A 23,953-nucleotide genomic window follows, 5' to 3' on the forward strand; every position below is an offset into this window, starting at 1 on the left:
AAGCACTTTAAATTCTCTAAGGCAGAAACCAAAAATGCATTATCACACAAGCAAACCTATATCTTAGAATCCTAATGAAACAAGACTATTACAAATTATCTAACTATCTGCTAATTTGAAGACTCATCAGACATAATAAAAGAAATTAATAATTTCCTGTACTTGTAGGGAAACTCAAAACCAAAATTTGTTTTTCATTCTCATGAAGAATTGGAGCTGCATTTCCCTCAGTAGCAAGTATAAAAGGAACTTCCAAGTGGTCTCTAGTACAGCACCATAAGATCTGCTAGTGAACATCTAGGGCTACCACTAAAACCAAAATTTATCATTTAAGTTTGGGATTCCCTATCATAAATAGGCTTTTTTACCACCCAGCTTGTTTATTCAGCAACCTAAACTTAAGATAAACATTTGATTTTAGATACTTTCCTAAATAAAGGAGATTAAGTTTCTCAGTTGTAAAAAGGGAAAAAATTTCCTTTTACTAATATAATTTTTTAATTGAGGTTTCATTCAACCTACTTGGATAATACTGCAGTGTGGAAAGAAATTACATAGGAATCTGAATCTTACAACAGAAAACCGAGACTGAGTTTTAGAAACTATTGAAGTTACTTATAGGAACAAGAACAGAAATATTTATGTATTACCACTGGTGCTGTATATTTCTGGTTACTAGAGTATTTTTAAAATGTGGATCTAAATGTAGCATACCGGGTCTGTAAAGAACCTGTAAAAGGACAAATACACAGGCTTTTCCCTATGAAAGAGCAACGTATCTGTTAACCTTTTAAGCGTCTTCTCGTTCACATTTGATTTTCCACTAAAAATAAATGAAATATATATATGCCACACAAAAGGTCTGATAATACTTATGTATCTGCTACCACCTGCTGACAAACAGCATTATTGACGTTATCCTAGTCAATCTTAAAGAAGCAACTCCTATTTCCCTATAAGAAAGTTTCCACTGCTGCTACAGTGGCTGAAGTAAAAGCTACACAAAGTTTTTAATACACTATGTTGAAGCCATAACAAACCAATAATTTCCTATTCCCCCATCTTATCTGCATCACAGATTCAGCACTGACCAGCATATTCCACTCATAAAGCAGCTACTGTATCCTTCATTTCACTGAAGCCCTTCAGCTATTACAGATGGTTACTATAGTCAATTACAGAGCAATTACAACAAACTGATTCCTCACAAAAGTCCAAAACCATGTGATTTGTCACATCATCCATAAGACTTTCCAAATGACGCCAGTTTCTTCCGATGTTTCCCAGTCTACAATGTGGAACGAAAACACCTTTTTTCTTCCAGTCTTAAGAGCAGAATGATAGCAGAAATTACCACCTTTGCATCACCTTACTTAATTTTATAATGGTTTAAGTAAAAGCCTCAACTGGCCTCTAGATATTATTGTTGAGAAGATGACCAAAAACCTAAAGCACACCGAGAAACACATCCTTAGTTTCAGATATGTCACACTAGATTTGAGAAGTGTGACAGTGAAAAGAGACTAGTTCACAGTGACAACCTATATTTGGCTATATGGCAGACTAAATTAAAAGTATTTGTAATATTTACCTATACATGCGCTTCCATTTTGAAAATAGCCAAAACTTCACATCTGATTAGCCAAAGAATCAGAACAAATAATTTCATGAAAGCAGAATGTGGAGCTATATATGACAGTATGGCTTGTTTGACAAAGTTAATCCTGTTAAGATTCATGAAGTCTCCTGTCTTAATTGACTGGAACCTGAGTTTGAAATCTCTTTTTAAGTGATTGGTTTTTAAGATTGGTTCTTCCTGACCTACATGCATTTAGGAAAAGGAGTTATAAATGAAAGGTTTAACCTTTTAAATGCCTCATTCACTTTCCACTGTTCAGTTTGGGGTATTTTTTCATTTGGAAATAAAAAACCAAAACCCAGTGTTTTTCAATTGGCCTATGCCCCTGCCTAGACTGTTCAACTGGGGGGTTTTTTGGTCAGAAATTTCCAGCTGTGCTTAAAACTCTCTTTTACCTCCACTTCCATCCCTGAAGTAGGTGAAGCTGATCACCGAGTGTTACCAAGAGAAGGTCAAAAAGCCAACACCAATGCTGGGCCACTGATCCAAAGCCCCCTGGAATGCCTTGACACCAGCTTGAGTCCACCAAGCAGATCATGGCAAAACACCCTCTCCCTTTAGCTTCTTAACTTCAGTACCGAACGCTACAAACACAGCTAGAACTTATTAACTCTTTTCCGAAATTTAGGGTCACTTTTAAGGAACACAATTTCGGTCACACAACCAGGAGGGGTGGTTCTGAAGGTGCTACCCTCAGGAAAATCAGCCAGGCCTATCACGTACAGGCCCAACCACTAGCCTTTCCCTCTGAGGGCGTGAGGGAGGCCCTGGAAACACCACCTGTGAGACAAGCTGCCCCACTGCCGTAGGGAAAAAGATTAAAATCTCCCCTCATCCAGCCCCTCGAAGCGAACACTGCCGGCCAGGGACCCGGCGGCGCCCGAAATCTCGCGAGAAGTCGCCCAACGGCCGCATAGCGGCCGTTGGGCGGCTTCTCGCGAGATTTCGGCGCCCGCGTTGCCGCCGCCATGGAGGAGCCGCTGAGGAGCCCGCCAGGGCTGTCCGCAATCCTGGCGGTAAGGAGAAAGCTCGCCCGGGGAGAGGGGAGGAGGTGACCGGTCACCGCGGGGAGATAGGGAAGCCCGCGCTGGGGTGTTGGCTCCTTCCTCAGCTTGGCACGGGGTGGGGTGTTGAGCGAGGCGTGGGACTGAAACGGGTTTGTCGTTTCGGTGTGGGGGCAGGAAAGCTGCTCGCTCTGTAGCCGCCTAGTGATTCTTTCTCCTGCCATAGCCTAAACTGCTTTCATTCTGACTGTAGAAGACGGACTGGTCCGAGCCCTGGCTGGTGGGGCTGGCGGTTTTCCATCTCCTCTGCTTCCTCCTAACGTGCATCTCCTTCCAGCACTACCGGGTGCAAATAGGGCACTTCCTCTGCATGGGTGAGTATAGTGTATTCCTGCTTCCGTGGGCTGGCACTCGAGTGATAAAGAGCGTATGCATTGCTGTAGCAGTTAATACTGTCAAACAGCTTCTTTTGTTCTCATTGCCGTTGTTCTTGTGGGGGACTTTAACCTCCCAGATATCTGCTGGGGTCACAGCACAGCAGAGAGGGAACAATCCAGGAGGTTCCCGGAACGTGTGGAGGATAACTTCCTCACACAGCTGGTGAGTGAGCCGACCAGGGAAGGTGTCCTCCTGGACCTGCTGCTTGTGAACAGGGAGGAGCTTGTGGGGGAGGCAAAGGTTGGAGGCCGTCTAGGGTGCAGTGATCGTGAGATAATCCTTGATCATGATTTTTGATCCTTGGAGAAACAAAGAGAGGGGTTAGTAAAACTGCCACCTTACTAACTTTGCCCTGTTTAAAAGACTGATTAACAAAACCCCTTGGGAGGCTGCCTTGAAGGAAATGGGAGCCCAGGAAGGCTGGACATGCTTCAAGAGAGAAGTCCTAAAGGCACAGTTCCCATGTGCTGAAAAACAAGCAGGCACTGGCCTGTCTAAGCAGGGACCTTTGGCTGGATCTCAAGAACAGAAGGAGAATCTGTTGCCTTTAGAAGAGGGGCCAGGACTCTCATGAAAACTACAAAGATGTGGTGAAGTTATTCAGGGAGAACATTAGGAGAGCCAAAGGACAGCTAGAGCTCAACCTGGCTACAACTGTTAAAGATAATAAAAAATGTTTCTATAAATTCATTAAAAAGATGTGGATATTGTCTACCTGGATTTTCAAAAAGCCTTTGACACAGTTCCCCATAGAATTCTCATACAAAAACTGGCTGCCCAAGGGCTGGATGAACGAACGGTCTGCTGGGTCAAGCACTGGATGGATGGATGGTCCCAGAGTGGTGGTCAAGGGAGCTGAATCCAGCTGGCAGCCGGTCACAAGTGGTGTTCCTCAGGGCTTGGTGTTGGGACCATTTCTGTTTAACATCTTTCTTGATGACATAAAGTGTATCACCAGTAAGTCTGCAGATGACACCAAGTTAAGCAGGAATGTCGATCTGCATGAGGATAGGGAGGCTCTACAGAGAGATAGATTGGATCGGTGAGACAACGTTAATGGGATGAGCTTCAACAAGGCCAAGTGCCAGGTCCTGCACTTGGGCCACAACAACCCCCTGCATGGCTACAGGCTTGGGGAGGTGTGGCTGGAGAGCTGTCTGGGAGAGAAGGATCTGGGGGTTCTAATTGACAAGCAGCTGAACAGGAGCCAGCAGTGTGCCCAGGTGGCCAAGAAAGCCAACGGCAGCCTGGCTTGTGTGACCAGCAGAAGTAGGGAGGTGATAGTCCCCCTGTGCTCTGCACTGGTGAGGCCACACCTGGAGTATTGTGTCCAGTTCTGGGCACCTCAATACGAGAGAGATATCGAGGTGCTGGAGCAAGTGCAGAGGAGGGCAACGAAGCTGGTGAAGGGCCTGGAAAATAAATCCTATGAGGAGCGATTGAAGGAGCTGGGAATGTTTGAGGAGGAGAAGGCTGAGGGGAGACCTCATCACTCTCTACAGCTACCTGAAAGGACATTGTAGAGAGGTTGGTGCTGGTCTCTTCTCACGGGTGATTGGTGATAGAACAAGAGGGAATGGCTTTAAACTCCAACAGGGGAGGTTCAGACTGGACATTAGGAAAAAAATGTTCGGAGAAAGAGTGGTCAGATAGTGGAATAAGCTGCCCAGGGAGGTGGTGGAGTCACTATCCCTGCATGTGTTTAAGGTCATTTAGATGAGATGTTGGGGGATATGGTGTACGGGAGAAGTTTGTAGAGTAGGGCTGATGGTTGAATCCCAAGGGTCTTTTCCAACCTGAATGATTCTGTGATAACTGTTTTCTTCATATACTTGCACAGTGTATGGTTTTATACTTTGCAGCAGATAAAGTGCATGCAAATTAGTATTTCTCTTGAGTGTCTGTACATGATAAACTGTTACAGAAGCTGGTGTGACCTATAACTATGTATTTATTTAGTTACCAAGACTGTATGAAGTAGTGACTTAAAACTTTGGCCTTAGTGAGGATCTGGAATAAATAAGGTTTCTGCATGGTGAGTGCTGTGTGTATCACAGCTTCCTAGGAAGTTCTTGCTCTGCTGGAGAAACAGAATAGAAACTGTCTGAGAACCAGCAGTTGCTTTCTACTCTGCCTTATTCTTATGCTGCAGTTCAGCAAATACTTTCAGCTGGATTCATTTCTGGAGCAGATTCACCATATGCCCCACTGGCAGCTGTGGTAATGGCATGAGGAAGAGCAGGACTGGTTTCGTACATTGCAGTAACATCATGTGTTACCTCCAGGGGTTTATCAGACTGCAGCCTGAGAATCCACAGTGGCCTTGCCTAGACAGAGCTGTGTCTGTACGGCTGACTGGCTGAAGGTGTATGGTTTAATTAAGAAGGCATGGAGTTGGGTTTTACACAGCACTTCAGTTCTGTCATGCTTTCAGGGTAGTGAAGAAAGAATGAGCAATTGAAAGAGTTTTGAAAGCAAAAAGCCACTTGAAGACTACATGCTATTTAGTGAGCTAGTCAAGTTGGGAGAGGAATTATAGCTCTATCAGAACTGTAAATAACTTCACTCAGCTAAAGCTAGGGCTTCAATAACATTATCCCCGAAAAAGGTATTTAGAAATCTCAGTAATTTTTATACATCCACTTTTAACTGCAGAGTTTTAAATTATCTACAGAGAGCAAAATAATGCCCTGTTCGTGACAACATTAGGCCTGAAAGGTCCCTATAAGAATATAGGTTTTTCTTAAATTTCAGAATTTCCGATGACTTTATGTTTACCTTAGATTCTTTATCTGTTCCTGGTGTTACTAGCAGTAGTTTGATTGTCCAAAGTTTAACTGCATTGGAACTGATCATTGCTGGCTTTCTAATCCGGATATGATGTAAACTTCTTGTTAACAAGAGTGCATAAAAATATCCATATTGAGTCCAAACTTTGTTTGCACCTGAAAACTTGAACCACTTTTGATATGTTTGCAATATAAACGATTTTGTATTGTAGATAGTCAGGAGTAACTGAGGAAATTATGAAATTATCACATTTGTTTACCTTGTCAGCTGTGCAGCTATAGATATGTTTATATTGTGTTTAGATATGTTTATATTGTGCAGGACCAAGCAGACATAATCCAGACCATGGTAAAACAAGATAGCAGTCTTTTGTATCACCAGACTAGTTATTCAGTTGCCTTGTGTGTGTCCTCTTTAGCCACTGAATCTGGTTTGTTTTCCCTTTTTTTCTTGTGAAAAATGATACAAGGGCAAATTTAAAGTTTTGTAGTTGTATTGTTTTTCAGTTAAACGTGTGATTGCACTGCATTTTCTTACTGTCTTGAGGGCTCCATATTTGCATGTAATTGTTGAATAAGAATATGCTAGTTTTCACCTGATTGCAGCAGACTACTGTGCTGTACACCTATTCAAACAAAGTTTGTATTTTTACAAAAATGTTTATATATAATTAGTACCCTGACTTAAGATAGTAATGTTAGATATAGCAGTGTGACACAATAACATCTAAAATGATAACTTAATTCCATGTCAGTTTTGAGGAGTGCTGGCACTTCTTTTTCACAGAAGTAACTTAGAAGCAGTCATCAAGAAGATTCTTTGAAAAAATACTGTTTGGTTTTTTCTTTTTTTAATTCCTTTGCATGCTCTAAGCTCAGATGAGTAGGATTTTATGTTAGTTTGTTTGCAATATAGTGGGTATGTTTTGTGATCACGTTACACTTCTTAGTAACTGTATGGGATATTTTCAACAGGAATTGGTTTTGTGCAGTTAAATATTAAATTTGTAATTTGATCTTTTGAGGATCAAGGAGTTCTAATGTCTGGTATGTGTACATTGCAGAACTGATGGCAGTCTTTAAAAAAATAATATTTTTCTTTTGTTGTACAGTGGGCTTAGTGTACTGTGCTGAATATATAAATGAATTAGCAGCCATGAATTGGAGGTAAGTGTTTTCACTTTCATTTTTACATTTAAACAAATGTTATTCTAAAAATATTTTTTATATTGATCCCAGAAAACATCAATTTAAAGAGTCAGTCGTGCCTCATCAGTAGAATGTGATGGCAGAGAGACTGTTGCATTGACTAATACTAAACTTTTAAACAAAACCATACAGTACAGCATAGTTATCACTTGGCTTATAAGAAAATATAGTTTTTAATAGCTAACATGTATTTATTGCACCACTTAAAATTTGTGTTTACATGGATGGTTTAAGCTAAGTCAGAACTAAGAGAAAAGCAGAATGAGATGGTTAAGGGGAAGAGGATGTAAAATTTGATTTTGTTTTTGTTGGGTGGTTTTTGATAGCTATTTATATTTAATAAGCTGAAGTTAAGCACCACTTCTCAAAAATAACACTATTTTATATACTTACATGCATAAAAAGCATCAACACTTGTCTGTTTTAGTAAGCCTGGGTGCCAGAATTAACCTGATGGCTTATTTTCATAAGCACTGAACTAACCTTTCCATGATATAACTGGAAATCATGTGTTTTAACACTACTTTATGCAGGCATCTAATTGTAAGGCTTTATGTTTCACTTAAGGCATACATGACCTAATTAACTTTGCTACATTTATTATTTCTGTTAACTTTTCTAATATTAGTAATCAAAATACTTAAAGTATTTTCAGACACTTTAGGGTAAGCAGGATTTCTGATACACAAATAAATGTACTATTGTAGTCACACTAGTAAGTTAATTTATGGTTGTTTCATTTAGGTTTTGCACAGTAAAACTTTAAAGAAAAGAAAGACTGGTATTGTAATAAATATTCATAACTGATAAGATACTGACTGTCTCTTTGTTCTGACTTAATACTGTAGAATGCTGCCTGTGTTTGGGGATCCCGGGAAGTAGGATTATCTGTACAATGTCTGTGTTGAATACTTAGTGTGAAATGGTATGTGAACTACACTGAATAAAGCTTCCTCTTTTATTTTTATTTATTTTTGTTTATTTCAGGTTGTTTTCTAAATACCAATATTTTGATTCAAGAGGAATGTTTATTTCACTTGTATTTTCAGCACCACTGCTGGTGAATACTATTATAATTGTGGTATGTATGTGTTCATTTATATTGATGCTTGCATTAAATTGATAAGTAAATATATGTGGATCAGTTAAATTTAATCATTTACTTACTTTTCAGGTTACCTGGGTTTATAGAACTTTAAATGTAATTTTTTTTTTTTTTTTTTTTTTTTTTTTTTTAATTGTACTAAAACCTGTCCAGGTAATCAATCCTTCTGTATGTTTATCCAGAAATGGCAGTGGTTTTGTGTCTGATGTGAAGAGGACTTTGCAACCTGTGGCCATGGACAAAGAGGTGAAAGCAGTACGATTGAACTGGCTGTGAAGTTGAGACACCCAGTCTTAACAGGTCTTTGTGCCCATCAATGTAAGATAGTTTTCCACCATGATTGAGGCTGCTAGTATTGGGGAGACACAATCTTCCAGTCTGTTTCCATTTGCCTGTGGTTTTTTTAACCATGTCTTAACTGTGTATTTATCTATTATTCAGTCTTCTGCTGCATAAGGCAGTTGGAGCAATGTTGTGAATTCCAGTAAATGGTGGATTGCATTCAGAATACCTCAGGAATCCATGCTTCTATGAAGTATTTAACTTCTTTAATAATCAAGTTTCATACTTCCTATGGTATTGTGTGCCAGTAGCATTTTATAAATAAAATTATCTACTGTATCTTAAACGGATTTAATTTATATTGTTTTTTGGTCGGATTTTTTATTACATTTTTCTCAGAAATTCCCAGTTTGGTAAAATCTTGTATTTAATTTGTATAAGTAATTCAGAACAATCTGCATTTTTTTCAGTTTATATGTCATGATTTTAATGCTGCTGCATAAATATATTTTCTTAAAACGGGATGAAATTTTGATAGTTTTTGCTTATTTGTAGAAGAGAAAGGAAGGAGAGAAACTTTTTAATGCTCTATGCAGTTTTCTTCCCTTTTTTTATGCTTTACTCTTTAATAAATAACTGAAAATGAAAAATTAACTCTGGTAAAAATGAAGAAGACTTCAGTTTTGCCCAGAGTATCCTGTTTTTATTGGATTAAGGAAACTGCAGAGGGGGAATGAACACAATGGAAGACTGTCCAGACATATTTAGTAAAAGTTGCATCTGGAAGCAGTTAAACATTTCTGTGGAGACCTAAACTTCTGTAAAATAGAACTCATTTAAGACATAGGAAAGACGATCCACAAAATTGAATTTAGACTAATGTGAAGAACAGTTGGGTACAAAAACACAGTAGAAAAGCTAAATTTTTAAGATAAGTATTTTTGAAATTAATTTTAAATACTTGAATAGTCTTCACAACAGTGAAAACACAGACCTGAGGGAGATAAGCAGATGCATATGCACACATGGTTTGTGAGTCTCCTAGTTAGGGAGAGAGTGAAACTTTCTGGAGGGCGTCACAGCATTCTGGAAAGGCAGTGCAGTGTTAGTCTGGGATCCCTTTCTTTACCTTTCCCAGGGATTAATTAAGCATGGCTCTCCTCAATCATTGCTCTATCAAGAATGGGGGCAGGTAGGCTACTTTGTATTAGCAAATTAAATAGATGCAGGCTTGCTATGTTGTCCCATAATTGTCCATTCTGTTGCAACTCTAGATGCAATGTTGGGTAGTGTCAAGTTTCACTGTTCCATGAGAACATCTCTACTGGTCTGGTAGATAGCATGTGCCTTTTGGGAACAGTCCCTGTTCTGAAGGAGTGAATAGAATCTATCCAGATGGCTGCAAGATAGGCTGTGGCACCTGTCCTCAGGACTAAGGAACAGGCTTCTTCGGTTTTAAATAGGTAGATGTAGTCCTCCCAGGCTTGTTAGAGAAGTTCAGCTTTGCTCTTAACAATCTGATTGGGAGAGGTATGAAATTTTTCATATATGGCCCTAAGCATGACCACACAAATGTGCTCCTGACTTTCCCCTTGTGAACTGTTCTGCAACAATATCAATGCACAACTCATTTAGTATCACACACTTAAATCTGTAGTACCTTGTCATACAGGGATGGCACCTGTTTGGCTTCACAGCATGTATGAATGTGATTCACAGTAAATGAGGTCATCAGAGCAGCTAAGCAGCAAGTCTCGCAGTGGAAACAATGTGCCTTATTTAGTACAATCAAGGCAAAATTTCTTCAAATAGTTCAGTATCTTGTCTTCTTTCTTGTGTGTGAGGTTGGAATAATGGAAATCCCGTCTTCTGTAAGTATGTGAAACTGGTGAGCTATAGCAATTAGAACTATCTAGCATAACATAGACAAGATAACGGAAATTACTTCTGTATTGCCCAATTTTGTGTTACTCTTGCTTGGCACAAGATTTGCTAGAGAAATTCTCTCTACCTTTGGGGATCCCAAGTGAAATAGTTTTGTGCTTGCCTAAATTCTCCTTCCTCTTAGTGTAGTTGACCTTTCAAGCGGCATTTAATTGTGTTGCATTACCAGAGTAATTTTGCCCTTTAATAGAAGATCCAGGTCATGACAGCCCTTTAACAAAGTTGAAGGACAGTGAACCCTAAAATGTGAGTGGCAGGCACTTTATTTTTAATTAGCAAGTAAAAATCTGTTTGAGATGTATATTATCTGTTGATTTCTGATAGCACTAACAATGTGATAGCTAGGAGGTGGATATCCAAGTGGTTTAGAAAGTATCGGTTTGATGGAGGTTTTTTGTCTTCAGGAGTATTGCCAAGTGAAAGTATAAACAGCTTCAAGTTCCAAAATTACATCAACATTTTTTGAAGGATGAACATCTCAGCATGTACACTTCAGAATTGTAAGCTTGGTGGTTTTGAACCTCCCTGACTACTGAAATTACAATAAGTAAATGTAATAGCTGTAGAAGATAAATTTTCACTAACACAAAAATATGGTTTCCATATATGTATGTCAGAAAAATATGCCCATTTTCTACATCAAGAAGACTCAAACTTTTATCTGAGTTGTCCTCTACCTAATCCAGCCTAAGAAACACTAAGTTTAAGAGCTAAGTTTTTTTAAAAAAAACAACAAACTAGGTGTCTAACCATAAAAGAAACCCTGAGAATTAAGTGTGGCTTTCCTTCATTATGTGTCTGGATTTATGAAGTGATAGTGCAATAACATAATGTAAAGTCCTGCTTGCTGACAAACCAGAATAATTACATCATGAATTTAGAGGCTGTTCTGCCTACTTAGAATTTTGTATGTGTAAGTGAATGAGAGCCAAATGTTTAAGGCTGGTGGAATACCTTTGCTTTTATTTGGGAGACCTGAATTTAGGTTGCTTGCGAAAGAGCTTGATTATTTCAGTTTGGAACATACGTTCAGAAAGACTGTTAGCTGCTCAGCTGGATCCTTTGGAGAGTAAGATGAGACAGAGGAGGTTTGTTACTGGTTCTGTGTACCTTGCAGGCAGTGACTCATATCTTCAGCGTTCCTTTAACATGTCTTTCCACAACAACACATGGTGTCAGCTAGCATGGAAAAACATTAAAAGGGAGAAAGTAATATTAACCTGGCAGCTTTACCATAGTAGAAAGTAGTTTTGTTGCATATAAATCTGTGAAAAGATAGATTAGCAGAATTTGCTTGGCAAACTTCCTGGAGTTTGAAGTTGGCCTCATTCCCTATGGAAAAGTAATAACTGAGATGACATGAGTTTCCAAGAATGAGAACCTAGAATTCTCTTTTTCCACATCCACTGAAATGCCATATCCTTAGCTTGGAGTGTATTTTCACCTTTTCTTGGACCAGTGAATCTCATTATTCTAGTCAAAATGATCCAGTAAGAGAATTTGAATGTCTGTTCCTCAGGAGTATTTGCTAGCTTAGTAGATATGTGTTTTGGATATCCCCATCTCCCATAAAAACCACTTATCTCCCAAAGGCACAGAAAGACAGTAGGTTGAGGTCTTCTGCATCCTTGTGTGTATTCTAAATGAATTCGAACATGAAGGACAGTCTTAATACTTTTCATGAGCTGGGTCTTAAAAGAAGACTGAGACTACTAAATGGAGGAAAAGTATGGAGAATTGCTCTATGGATTTTGAGAATCATAAGCTCAAATCTTGAACTCTTTTTTTACAGGAACTGGGGATGTCAGGAAAAAGAGGAGTAATGATTCTTTGTGTGAACAAGATAGAAAAGAATACAGCTGTAATGTAGGGAATGTTCTATTTCTTTAAATACAGCTAAACATATTTTGCTTTTATTGTAAGCTTGATTAAAAATTGGAGGCAAAATGTAATTTTTCACTGCAGATGAATACAGCATTTTTATATCAAATGTATCTGTTTAGGAACCTCAAGTATTGTGTATGTCTTTTAATGGTTTTAATATTTTTAAATATGTCTTATAATATTTTAATATGTTTCAGCAAAACACAGGTGTTCATATTTTTCTGTGCATCAGGGGAAGAAATCATTGCAATTAACCGAAGTTGCCAGTGGATGTCACTATCTCACATGCAAAAGCTAACTCAAAGCTTTCCTTTCGAGCCAGTTCTGTAGGGCTTTTCACTGTAGCTTCATAAATACTTCTTGCAAATTTTGGGATGGCCAGGAAAGCTTGGACTGCAGCCTCTGAAAGCATAAATTGTTACTTGAGCTCCAAGACACATCTGCAGTCACTTGCAAATGTTTATTGATGCTCTTGTTTTCTATGTTAAAAAGTACTTGTAGCAGTGATGATGTGCATATACGCTTCCAGAGTCAGGACTGTGTGGGTATTTTGTGTTTTAAAGCTTCTTAATGAGGCAAAGAAATAAATAGTCCATTTGCTCATACCTACATTTTATATGGAGGAGTCTGCCTTCAACCAATTTAAAAAAGTATAACATCATAAAACAATTATTGTGTGAACAATATGCAGGAAAGCTTACTGAAGGAGTCTGGTTCATGAACTGACAGAGCTTATGCATGTCTTCTGTTTCCTTATGATTTACCCTTGCGTAATGCATTGTTACCAAGTCTGTCCTTAGTATGTTATGTAGATAGCAGTCGGTTATAATCATGATTGAAGTTCTCAGAAGTCACTTCAGACTTTCTCCACCATCTGGAAGACAGTACTTAGCAGTGTTCAGGGGCTTTATGACTTCATTTGAGAAGTTGCAGTTGCAGAGTTTTCCACTGGGTGTTCCCCTTTGTGTACCTGATTTTGAACCTGTTTTTATTTATCCTTGGAATTCATATGAGTTCTGTTTCCACACAGCATTTCTTTACAAATACAGAATTTCAGTTTGAATGGGCTTCAGTCTCTCTCCTGTGCTTTACATGCATGCACATACACATAATGACTCTGAAAACATTAGGCAATTATAACCCACATGCTTGTGAAATGCCAGCCTGGTAACTCAAAACTGATGTGCTTTGTGGACCTCTCTTCTGTCATCTATCTTCTGACCAGTTCCTCCAAATTATGGCCACATTTATGCCACTGTTTTGCTACAAAACTAGAACAGTGTTGTACTGAATAGGAAGTATCCTGGAAGACTCAAAAGCAAGGCCTCTACATTTCCTGTATTTGTGTTTATAGTTTCATTTAAATGTGAACTGTAGGAACCTTTCTCATAGATTTCGCAGGCGTGATGAAGCCAGGAAAAGAGCTGTAACTGGTAATATGTTGCACTGCTGAAATCATGGTCCTGTTTTCTTTGGCACTGTCCAGGGTTAGAACCAATTGAAACCAATGTCAAGATGAACTGTGCTGCCTGTTTCATCTGAAAATGTTGTAATAATTAGCAAGGCATTCACCAGAACTGATTGGAACAAGGCACATTTCTTAAAATGGACAAGTCCCAAGTGTCATTTATAACATGCTTGTTAATCCAACCCTGAATCAAATAAATACCATCTTGTATACCTTTCCTCCCTTCTGATCCAGTAAAAACCTGAGAAAAAAGGTTTGCAACGTGACCTGAGGGGAGGCAGAATGAAGTTCAGCTGGACAAAGAGATATGAGGCTAGGACCCTTCACTGAAATCATACTTGTCTCTCAGTTTTAAGTTTGTGTAATAAATACACCTAGGTAGTTTCAACTACCAGGGCAGGATGTGAAATTGTTCATATAGTTAGGACTGATATAGCTTGATATTAAGTAATACTAAGCTTGGAAGTGTTTTAATATGGTGGAAACAAGCTTTTAGAAACTCTTCACTTAATCATGCTGTGGAATTGGAATAAATACATGAACAAAGGTAGAAGTGTGCTATTCCTTTGCAGTCTGCAGTAATGATCTACCCAACAGCTCATTAGTAATATATCTTTAGGTAATATATAGTGGGAGAATGATTCAAAACGTGAATCATTTTAGGTCCGTAACTGACCTAACTGAATCTTGCTTCTGATACTATTCACCTTGATTTAGGGATCAGCGAGAGTAATCAAGTTCCTATAGCCACCCTGGAGAGAATGTGAACTCAAGCAAAAGCATCAAAAAAATCAGGAAGCTGATGTACCAAACAAATAATACACAAGTCTTCAGCCCTTCATAGTAAAGTATTTTCTAGCAGAACTCAGGGAACTGTAAACTTTGTTTAAATAAATTTGATCCACAGTGATCTTGTAAAATGGGATTAGAAATAGACTTAATGGCTTTACTTAAAGGTGTTGGTTTTATAGGTTAATTAATAGACCTTTTGTAAGTAATCACAGTGGTTTTAATTCACAGAATCAACACAAATAAAACAGTCCAATTTTATCTGTGTGCTTGTTTCAGTGGTTGTAAATCCTAAATTAGACTAATTTTTCTACAGTAATTATCAAAAAGCAGCACACAGCATCCCTCTGATTAAAAAAAAAAAAGTAATTTATAAGAAGAGCTCATGAGACCAATTCCTTTCTAGCAAATTGGTTTCTTGATTTTTACCATCAAAATTTCAAATTAATTAGTAAATAGTGTGTGTTATACAAGTTTTCTGAAAATTTAACATGCGAGATTAGCTGACTGGATTTATGGCAAACAATGGCAATTGTAATGGTATATGATTTGCATGTAATTCTCTCTGAAATAAAAGTTAAAATATTCCAAAATATTAAATAGAGCTTCTTCAGAAACTGATTTGTTAGTACCTGTTTGATATTAAAAAAAAAAAAAATTGAAAATTTGCAGAACACAGAGCTTATAGGTAAGCTCTGATTCCCTAAACCATTCACTTCTATAAAGTTTATAAAAAGTGGCAAGTTTTAAATTTGAATGAACTATACTGGAGAGATTGATTTATACATCTATGTCACAAAAGAGAAAGAAGTCTCCTCCAGGCTCTGAAGAAACTCAGGGAATTAATGACTTTCAAGACATTAAGAGAAATCATCCAAAAAGACTCTGACATCACAATTTTGACACTTTAAGTGGAGGGAAATACACTGGAGTCTTTCAGATCTTTTTGTAATATAAATTGCAAGTCATATCAATATATTTGTAAAGTGAGAGTAAAATTAATCACTTAAAACAACTCTTGGTTGTATCATGGTCAAGAAATGTACAATAAATGCCAAGTAAGCTAAAAATACAGAAAAAAATTATCACATTTTTTCAACTGACTGCTTATTTAATTCTTGTGCATGCTAATACATATTAATATTGACAAATTCCAGACTTCAGTAGCTCAAAAATGTCACAAAAAATACTTTCAGTTGAAAGATGGAGACCTTGTCCTCTCAAAATAAAATCTACCCTCTTTTAAAAGTCTGGCTGAGGCTTCATACAAAATGTTGAATGAAAATGCTAAAAGTAAACTAATTGCATTAAAGTTAATATTCATTGCACTTCTTTTACTTAGAAAATTATGGGTTAAAATACTACCAGTCAGAATATTATGCTTCAGGTTTTGTTGTATGTATGCCCATTAAGTAGACACATATTAATTCAGTTCTAATTAGCAACAGCCATTATCATTCAATATCATTAACTGCGTTATCGTAGAAAATACTCTTATAGAGTGGTCATCTCATTTAAATTTAACCCAGTTAAGTGTGGTTCACTATAGCTGTATTAACTCATAAAAAAAAAAGATGAAGTGGAGAATATGTGTAATTGTTTCAATTAAATACATAATTGGCAGTATTACGTCTTAGCTAGAAAGCAGTCAGTTTGCTTTATAACCCTTAGAGGGCTCCATTGCTATGTAGTACTGGAAAATAGACAAATTTGACATCTTAACATGTTCTGACATCTACTGTAATTTAATTTAGGCCTTATATTAACTCTGTTTACATGGTTTTAACTGTGTGCAGAATCTTCCAAGCTGGTTAAAAGGTCTGATGACATAGATTTAGGATTCTGAGATGAAGTAGAATGTCTACAAAGCTGTTATGTATAGATTTACCAGAATTAGTATCATAAATGTGACAGGACTCTCAGTTCCCAGATTTCAAAAGCATGAGAACTGGTCCAGAGGCAAAATGATGAAATCATGACTTAATAATTTATCATTATTTTCTCAGTGCTTCACTGTCCATCCAGAGTGTGTGTAAATTACAGCATTGCAGTGCAGCTTTTTCTCTTTAACAAGCTAATATATATATATAAAGAGGTTGGGGCAGGGTGTTGCCTCTGAACACCAAATCTCTATGGAGGAAGAAGTGTAAGAGTCCCCCTTTTTTTCTCTGCCAGGGGATTCAGGTGTGACTCAGCTCCTTTCTAGAGACATGAAAACAAGAGTAACAACAGCTCTAGCAAAGGGCTAGCTTTTCAAATAAGTATTTGATACAAAAGAGAAGAAAGAGCACAAATGTTCTTAACACTGAACTCGCGTCTACGTGTCAGCTGCCTATGTCTAGGAGAAGATGCTATTGTAAATGCCAAAGTGAGGACTACCACACTACCTGAAACATAAGAGACCTAGAAAGACAGTTGCAACTTCACAGATGGTTCCCTTGCATCCTGTGTGTGCAGCAAATGGGAAGGGATCTGGAATGGAACTGAGTTAAAGCATGCATAGAAACAAATTTGGGTGAAACAAGGCGTTGAAGTCAGATATTTAGTTTGTTTAAAGTAATTTTTTTTAAAAAGGTAATATTTTGAAGAAAAAGGTAAGAAGAAAACCAAGGCAAGTAATAAGCAAGAGGAGAAACTGCATGGAAAAAAAACTGCACATGATGTGGAAGTTTTGTGGCAGTTGGAGGAAATGGGAGAGCAGGTGTTCATTTCTGCATCTGGGACAAAGAAAGGAGAAGACGGTTACCTGAGGGAAAAGAGAAATGGACAATTAAGTAAAAAGGAACATTCCTTACACCCTGTCAGCTTTCTCTGGGAAGAAAGTGGCACATTCCTGTCTGTAAAGATTCTCCACAAAACCTCCTGTGAGAGGGACCAAAATTACGTTCCTCATGTAAGCTGCAAACTCTTCTAAACCCATCAAAACATGAGAATGAAAACTCTCTTTCAGAAATATCAAGCAAACACTTAATAAATAGGTCAGTGATGAGAGTTAAAAGCCATTTAACCTCATGCACTGCCTCCAGCAGTCTGGTGAAGAGGGAGACTGCCCACAAGATATTACTCCCTGTTCCCTTACTTTGTGTATTAGGGTTTGCTTTATGAGTCAAAATGTTTCCCTCAGCTCAGTTCATACAGAGCATGAAGAAATTAGCCATGACCATTTTAGCTCACAAATCAGGCAACCACAAAGAAGTGTCTTTGTCAGGATCAATACTTTGCTGTGCATTTTCAGACTCGCCTGATCTGAGCTCCCCAACATGAAAGTGCTGCCAGCATGACCTCTTCCTCGACTGCCTTTCCCTCGCAGTGGAAATTGTCTAGTCGCTACTGGATTCAGTGTCAGGAGACTCATTCAGAAAGTCACTGGTTGATGATGTATCCTGGAGCATGCTAAATAACCTCCCTACTGAAAAAGAAGAAACTACCCACATTGCTAAGATTCTTTTGTAGTCTTGGTGGGAATGGACTCTAAAACCAAAAATGTGATGTTATGAATATGAGTCTTTATTCTTGAAAGTTCATTTTCCAAGATAATAGAAGAAACTAGGTATCCTGGCAAAATGGGATGTTAAAAATAAGAAACCAAAATTTTATGCCATCTTATTTTTCTGATACTAGTAAGTCCCCTATCTAAAATAAGAAAATAAGATTTTAAGTTAAATGGACTGTAGTACTAGTAATAGTAGAATAGTTTAAGGTAACAATTATGTATGGGATATATGAAAGTTACAGTAAATTTAAAAGAAATAGGCAGGAAGGAAGGAAAATTATTGCATGAATCATACTCCCTTGGGTAACAGTGTCAGCAGACTTGAAATTATCATGTTGCATAGGACAAACAGATGAGCAAATTGATGAGTAACTGGCAAAAACTTTTTTTTTTTTTCTTGAACACTGAACTAGCAAACAGCAGTTTTTATATAATAAAGATGTGAGGTAATCACTCCCATCTCTGAAAGTCAGAGCTATAAAGAAGGACATAAAAGAGCAGATGGTATGTTATGAGGATGCCCTAACAAATGCAGGCAGCCATACTACTGCAAGAATGTTTCTTCATGGACCAATTTAATCACAGTGAATGGATTTTGCCCTTATTACTTTATAGCAGGTACTTCTGGCATGGTTTAGCCCATTCTTTACACCACATGGCTCAAATTTCTTAACTAGAAGAGGTTGAATTTAAGCTGATTCTTGCTGGGGCTAGAGTCTTTCCTCCTGTTCAAGTGAGAGCCAACACATAAGCAGTTTGGATTATCAAGGGGTAATGACTTGGGCCCTAAACTGACAGTATGAGCCAGTACTTGTTTAAACTCTTTGAAACTTTGTGTGTATCTAGCTTGGTGTGATCTCCCAAACGTATTTTTTTAGGTCTTTCTTAGTTAGGCAGGGAGGTAGTGGATCAGATGTATTTCACTCTGCAAGTTTTTATGATTGCTCTCATACCTTGAGGTGATGCCAGCAATTCCCTTCCTGTCCTCATCCTTTTCTTTCTCTGACTTTTCTGAAAACTTAATATTTTCCTCTTGAATGAGATTACATCTTAAAAATACTGAGCAACTCTGCACTACAGCAAGATTTCAAGACAGCTCATTTAAACATTACACATTATGCCACATATGAACTTTAGTTATGATTTCCCAAACTGTAGTGTGGGAACAAAAGATAATAGGTTCCCAAGTAGGGTGTGAGAGCAGTTGTGATGTGCTGCAATGTGATAGTATGCTTACTGTTAGTGGTAGGGATGGAAGTACAAATGGTAAAAAAAATTGTTCCAAATAAACTAAACAAATTGGAAATTGCTAATAAAATTGGACCTGTTGGAGTGGGTCCAGAGGAGGCCCACAAAAATTATCAGAGGGATGGAACATCTCTCATACGAAGAAAGACTAAGAGAACCTGGAGAAGAGAAGGTTACAGGGAGACCTTATTGCGGCCTTTCATACTTAAAGGGGGCTTAAAAGAAAGATGGGGATGGACTTTTTGGAGGGGACTTTTGCAAAAGGATAAGAGGTAATGGTCTGAAACTAAGAGGGTAGGTTTAGACTAGATATTTTTTACAATGAGGTTGGTAAAACTCTGGAACAGATTGCCCAAAGATGCCCCATCCCTTGAACCATTCAAGGTCAGGTTGGACAGGTCTCTGAGCAACCTGATCTAACTGAAGATTGCAGGGGGTCGTTCATTGCAGGGGGTATTGGACTAGACGACCTTTAAAGGTCCATCCCAACCCTGACTATTCTATGATTCTATGATCTGACCTGCTTTACTTTGCAAACCTTCTATGTCAATACACAGAAAATGCTATAATACTCATTCTCAAATAATATGATTATTAAAACAGCATTGGCTTCAACACTTAAATACAAAGATGAAATATTAATTGTTTGTTTCTACAACTGCAGTCTCAGGAGTACTTTGTTTGCAATACCTGTCTTTTAATTTTTTAATTTGATACTAGGAGATGTCAAATGATGTCAGGCCCCTCCAAATCAAAATACTTAAGGCCTGTATGAACCTTCAGCCCTCAATGTATTCAAGAATTCTTCTGTTTTCAAATAAGCCACCAACTAAAACCCTTAAGGACACTGACAGTTTCAGTGTAAGAAAGGTCTGTTTTCTCTGCTGAAAGCTGGGAAATTAAGTCTACTCCATGAAGTTTACCAAATTCTAACTTAATATGTCCATTTTCTATGTCTAGCAGACATTTTCTTCACACCATAGTCTCTGGGATGAATGTTTATAAAAAGCTGTCTTATTTTGGATTCCTATTTTGACTTCAGTCTGAAAAGTTCATCATAATCTATCCAACTGTAAGGAGGAATAGGAAACCCTATCAGGGATTCCCACAAAGACTTCCCTTTCTAACCCTCCCTCAAGGCAGGACAATCACCCAGACTAATGAAAACCAATGTCCATTAATTTGGCACCTGACAGAATGCATCCAGCTTTGAAGTAAGAGGCAGTGCTGTGTTTTTCCTCACACTCTCTTTATCACTGTTTGTTGTTTAGGAAAGTGGCTTAGCCTTTCTGTAGGTTTTCACAGGAGGGAACTCCACCTTATTCCAGTGGCTGACAGTTCTGGGTCTGCCTGCAAGCTCCAAGCAAACTGAAGATGCAGGAGAGGGCCTTCTCATTGAAAGCAAAGGAGGTGATCTCATGAACACGCATATTGCTTTCCACTCTTGATTTTGAGATCATCTCAGGATTTTATGGCCTGCCATCCTAGTTTTCCAAAGTGATTACCTTTTCCCTTTATTAGACTTTATGGCTATCTACTTCATTTATCAATAATTTAGAAACCTGTTCCACACTGTTGTGTGGACACAAGTTGTGCTGTACAATACTGTCATTATTTGACATTAGAACACTGCTTGTCTGTTCGTTGTGTAGGTTATATTTCCTAATTTTTCAAAAGGATAAAAATAACTGATTTATAAAGATATAATATGATATTCCTGTACTAAGACATAGTAAAATGAATAAAATAAAGGCTCTGCTGTATCAGACCAAATCCATTCCAGTGCCATGTCTCTGAGAGTGGCCAATAGCAGTTACTTTGTGAAGTGTGTAAGAACAAAAATATCTTACATCCCCAGCATCCTGCCACACACCACCTGGTGAGTTCTGCTGTGGGACTTCTTGATAAAAAGACTGATGTTAAGGAGCCTTTGATATACTTTGTTTCCCCAAGACTTTTCCTTTTTTTTTTTTTAATTATTAAAAATTTTAGTAATGATAATGCTAATTTGCTTGAAGTTCTTCATCATTTTCCAAGCTTTGAATGACCTCTAGTCAACTCTGAAAGCAAAGTATCTGAATGCATGTGAGCTTGTACACTGTACATGAGATCTTATACCAGGTATCTGATTCCAGATAACTTGACTATCTGGTCCCTGTTTAAAATGATAGGTGAATGCCAATCTGACTTGCTACCTTATAGGTTGACAAATTTAATGTCAACAAATAATGTGTCTACTTTCTTGTCCTCCTAAGTGAGGGTGAGTGAGGTTGTTTTGACAAAATATATGTCAATAATGGATTGAAACTGATGGTTTGGGGGGTTTTGGGTTGGGTTGGATTTTTTTCTAGGAATGAGCTCTTTTCAGTAACGTTTTTGTTGATAAAGGTTTCTCAAGTCTAAGCTGCAACTGCTGATCGTGGTGATCAGGTAGAAACAGGTGGAGGGAACCTCCTGATAACTCACAACTCAAAGAAAGGGACTCTTATTTAGAAAGCAATATAACTAGATTCACAGCCCTAACCTGGATTAAGCATGAGCTTGAGACTCACCCCAATGGAGTGCATTTACCATCAGGCTCTTAGATCTTCTTGGGCAACTGTTCTTACTGTCTCCTGTCAATGGGCACTTTAGCCCAAGAGAGAGAGCTCAATTATTAAACAACGAGAAAACCTGCATCAAAATCAAACCTGATGTGACAGGGTGCTCATGTGGTCGTTCCTGTTGGTTCTCTCCAACCTTGGTGAATGGCCTAGTCATCAAAATACTCTGGAATGAAGGTCTTTTGTATTTTGTCTTGACTGTAAATGTAAATAAAGGATATGTATTTTGGAAATGCTTTTAGGAACACTTGAATAAATCTTGTTATTCTTTAAGTATCATACTAGAAATAGGTAGATTTTGTAACTGGATCACTAAAGAAATAGAAAGAGAAATCACTGCAAAATATGCAAGTGGCATTATTTTAAATGTTCATAATATTTGGCCTAACAACAACAAATCTTCCAAACAAGGTTTTAAAAGTAACAACTCAGAGTTCAAGCTCTGTTATGTTTTAGAAGGATTGCTGTACAGCTTTCAAGAAAAAAATATAGTGCTTCAAAAGCTTATGCAAAATTATGCATAATTTTGTTAAACTCTTTCTTGCCTGATTCTAGTTATTCATGTACATGGGAATTTGTAAGATGATGACTGTCAATATGTACAGTAAAATTAACTTTTAACCACATGCATATGGCAAGCAAGGACTGTTGCTAATATTTTTGTAACGGCTTAAATGATCATTATTCTTGCTGTTGTTGACAGCTTTTTCCTGCTTAACTGTTGAAAACATTTTAGTATTATATGGTGGCTTTTCTCCAGGTTTACAGAATATTGTTTTCTTGTTGTAAGAGGGAAAATTTACATTAACCTTCATATATAGTATTTGACATTTATAGTGCAAGTGGGATTGATTACTTTAACATATGAGAAAACTACAGCCTTAAAATATACAGAATATGAGACAATATCATCATGTGCCAATACATTATTTACTTTGTGTTATTAAATGCTCCACTGCTCATCAGTTTCAATATTCTTGATACCCAAATTTTTTACTGTGAGAAGATAAATTAAATCTTAATGCACAGGCATTTCTGAATGTCCAGCATTGTTGTATGTATTGCTGTGTTATTGTTCCACCTGTGTAAGTCCCACTGTGAAATTTTGCCTGAAATTCAGGCAGAGACATTAAGAGTAAAGGTGTTATGAAAAATTGATACATTTTTCAGGTTTGGAATTTTGGACTGAATAAGTGTATAACAGTTTTGACAAACCCTTAAGTTGCTTTTCTCAACCAAAATTATGTCTGAAAATAGCCATATTACTTTTCTGGCAAGAAAAGAAATGTGGTTTGGGATTTTGTGTAATACTTTGCCTCTTAGAATTGCACAAACTTTGATGTTATTTCCAAAATCATGAAAGAACAAAGCTGTATAGTATACATCAAAAATGCTTTTTAAATTTTATAATCAACATGAAAATCCTTTTTTTTTTTTTTTTTTTTTTTTTTTTTTTTTCCATGTGAGATGCTTTGCTTGCATTACCTTAAAAGTTCTCACTTCCTTTAATTATAAAAAAGCACGGCAGTTCAACTCACCACTTTCAGGTCAAAATTGTGCCTAAAATTCTCTTCCAATATGAGAGCAAAAGCTGACACAGTTTTCAGCTGTGATTCTCAGGAGGGACATTCCTTAGGTAGTGAAGTGAGCACCAGCCTCAATGAAGCATAAGATTTCCTCCATCTGTTCTCTTACTATATATGCATTTCACTTTTTGTCCCCCCCCATCTCCTCCCAGCCCCAAATTCTGTCAGTGAAATTGAGGAAACTTTCATCTTAACAACAACCTCTAGTAATAACCAGATTTGTTTGTTTTATGAAAATTGAAAGAAATTGGATAAGAAAATTAAAAGAAAGTATTTAACTGAAGTTTTACAATGTTAAGTTAGAAATACAAAAGTCAGAAGGTTAAATATCTTGTAATGAGGTGACAGAGAAGGTCACAGCAACGCTATGAAATACAGCACCATAGAAAGCATGGGAAGAAAGACACTTGCTCCAGGATGTCCTCAGAAGGAGTTGTCTTCAGGTTTTATCAGGTACTGCTCTTGCTCTTCC

The 23,953-nt window shown here is 37.6% G+C and overlaps 1 protein-coding gene across 1 annotated transcript in view; it reads left to right on the forward strand.

Moving 5' to 3' along the window:
• Nucleotides 1–2,582: 2,582 nt before the first annotated feature.
• Nucleotides 2,583–23,953, forward strand: part of TMEM18 (transmembrane protein 18) — a 182,935-nt gene continuing 161,564 nt past the window's right edge. Inside the window, exons 1-5 of the mRNA XM_026844030.1 lie at nucleotides 2,583–2,655; nucleotides 2,897–3,017; nucleotides 6,983–7,037; nucleotides 8,067–8,160; nucleotides 8,254–8,280. Of these exons, the coding sequence (XP_026699831.1) occupies nucleotides 2,608–2,655; nucleotides 2,897–3,017; nucleotides 6,983–7,037; nucleotides 8,067–8,160; nucleotides 8,254–8,280 (345 nt within the window). The 5' untranslated portion in view covers nucleotides 2,583–2,607. The remainder of the gene's footprint in view (nucleotides 2,656–2,896; nucleotides 3,018–6,982; nucleotides 7,038–8,066; nucleotides 8,161–8,253; nucleotides 8,281–23,953) is intronic.

This window comes from Athene cunicularia (assembly GCF_003259725.1).
Source record: "Athene cunicularia isolate RWA chromosome 3 unlocalized genomic scaffold, athCun1 chr3_part1, whole genome shotgun sequence".
NCBI lineage: Eukaryota > Metazoa > Chordata > Aves > Strigiformes > Strigidae > Athene > Athene cunicularia.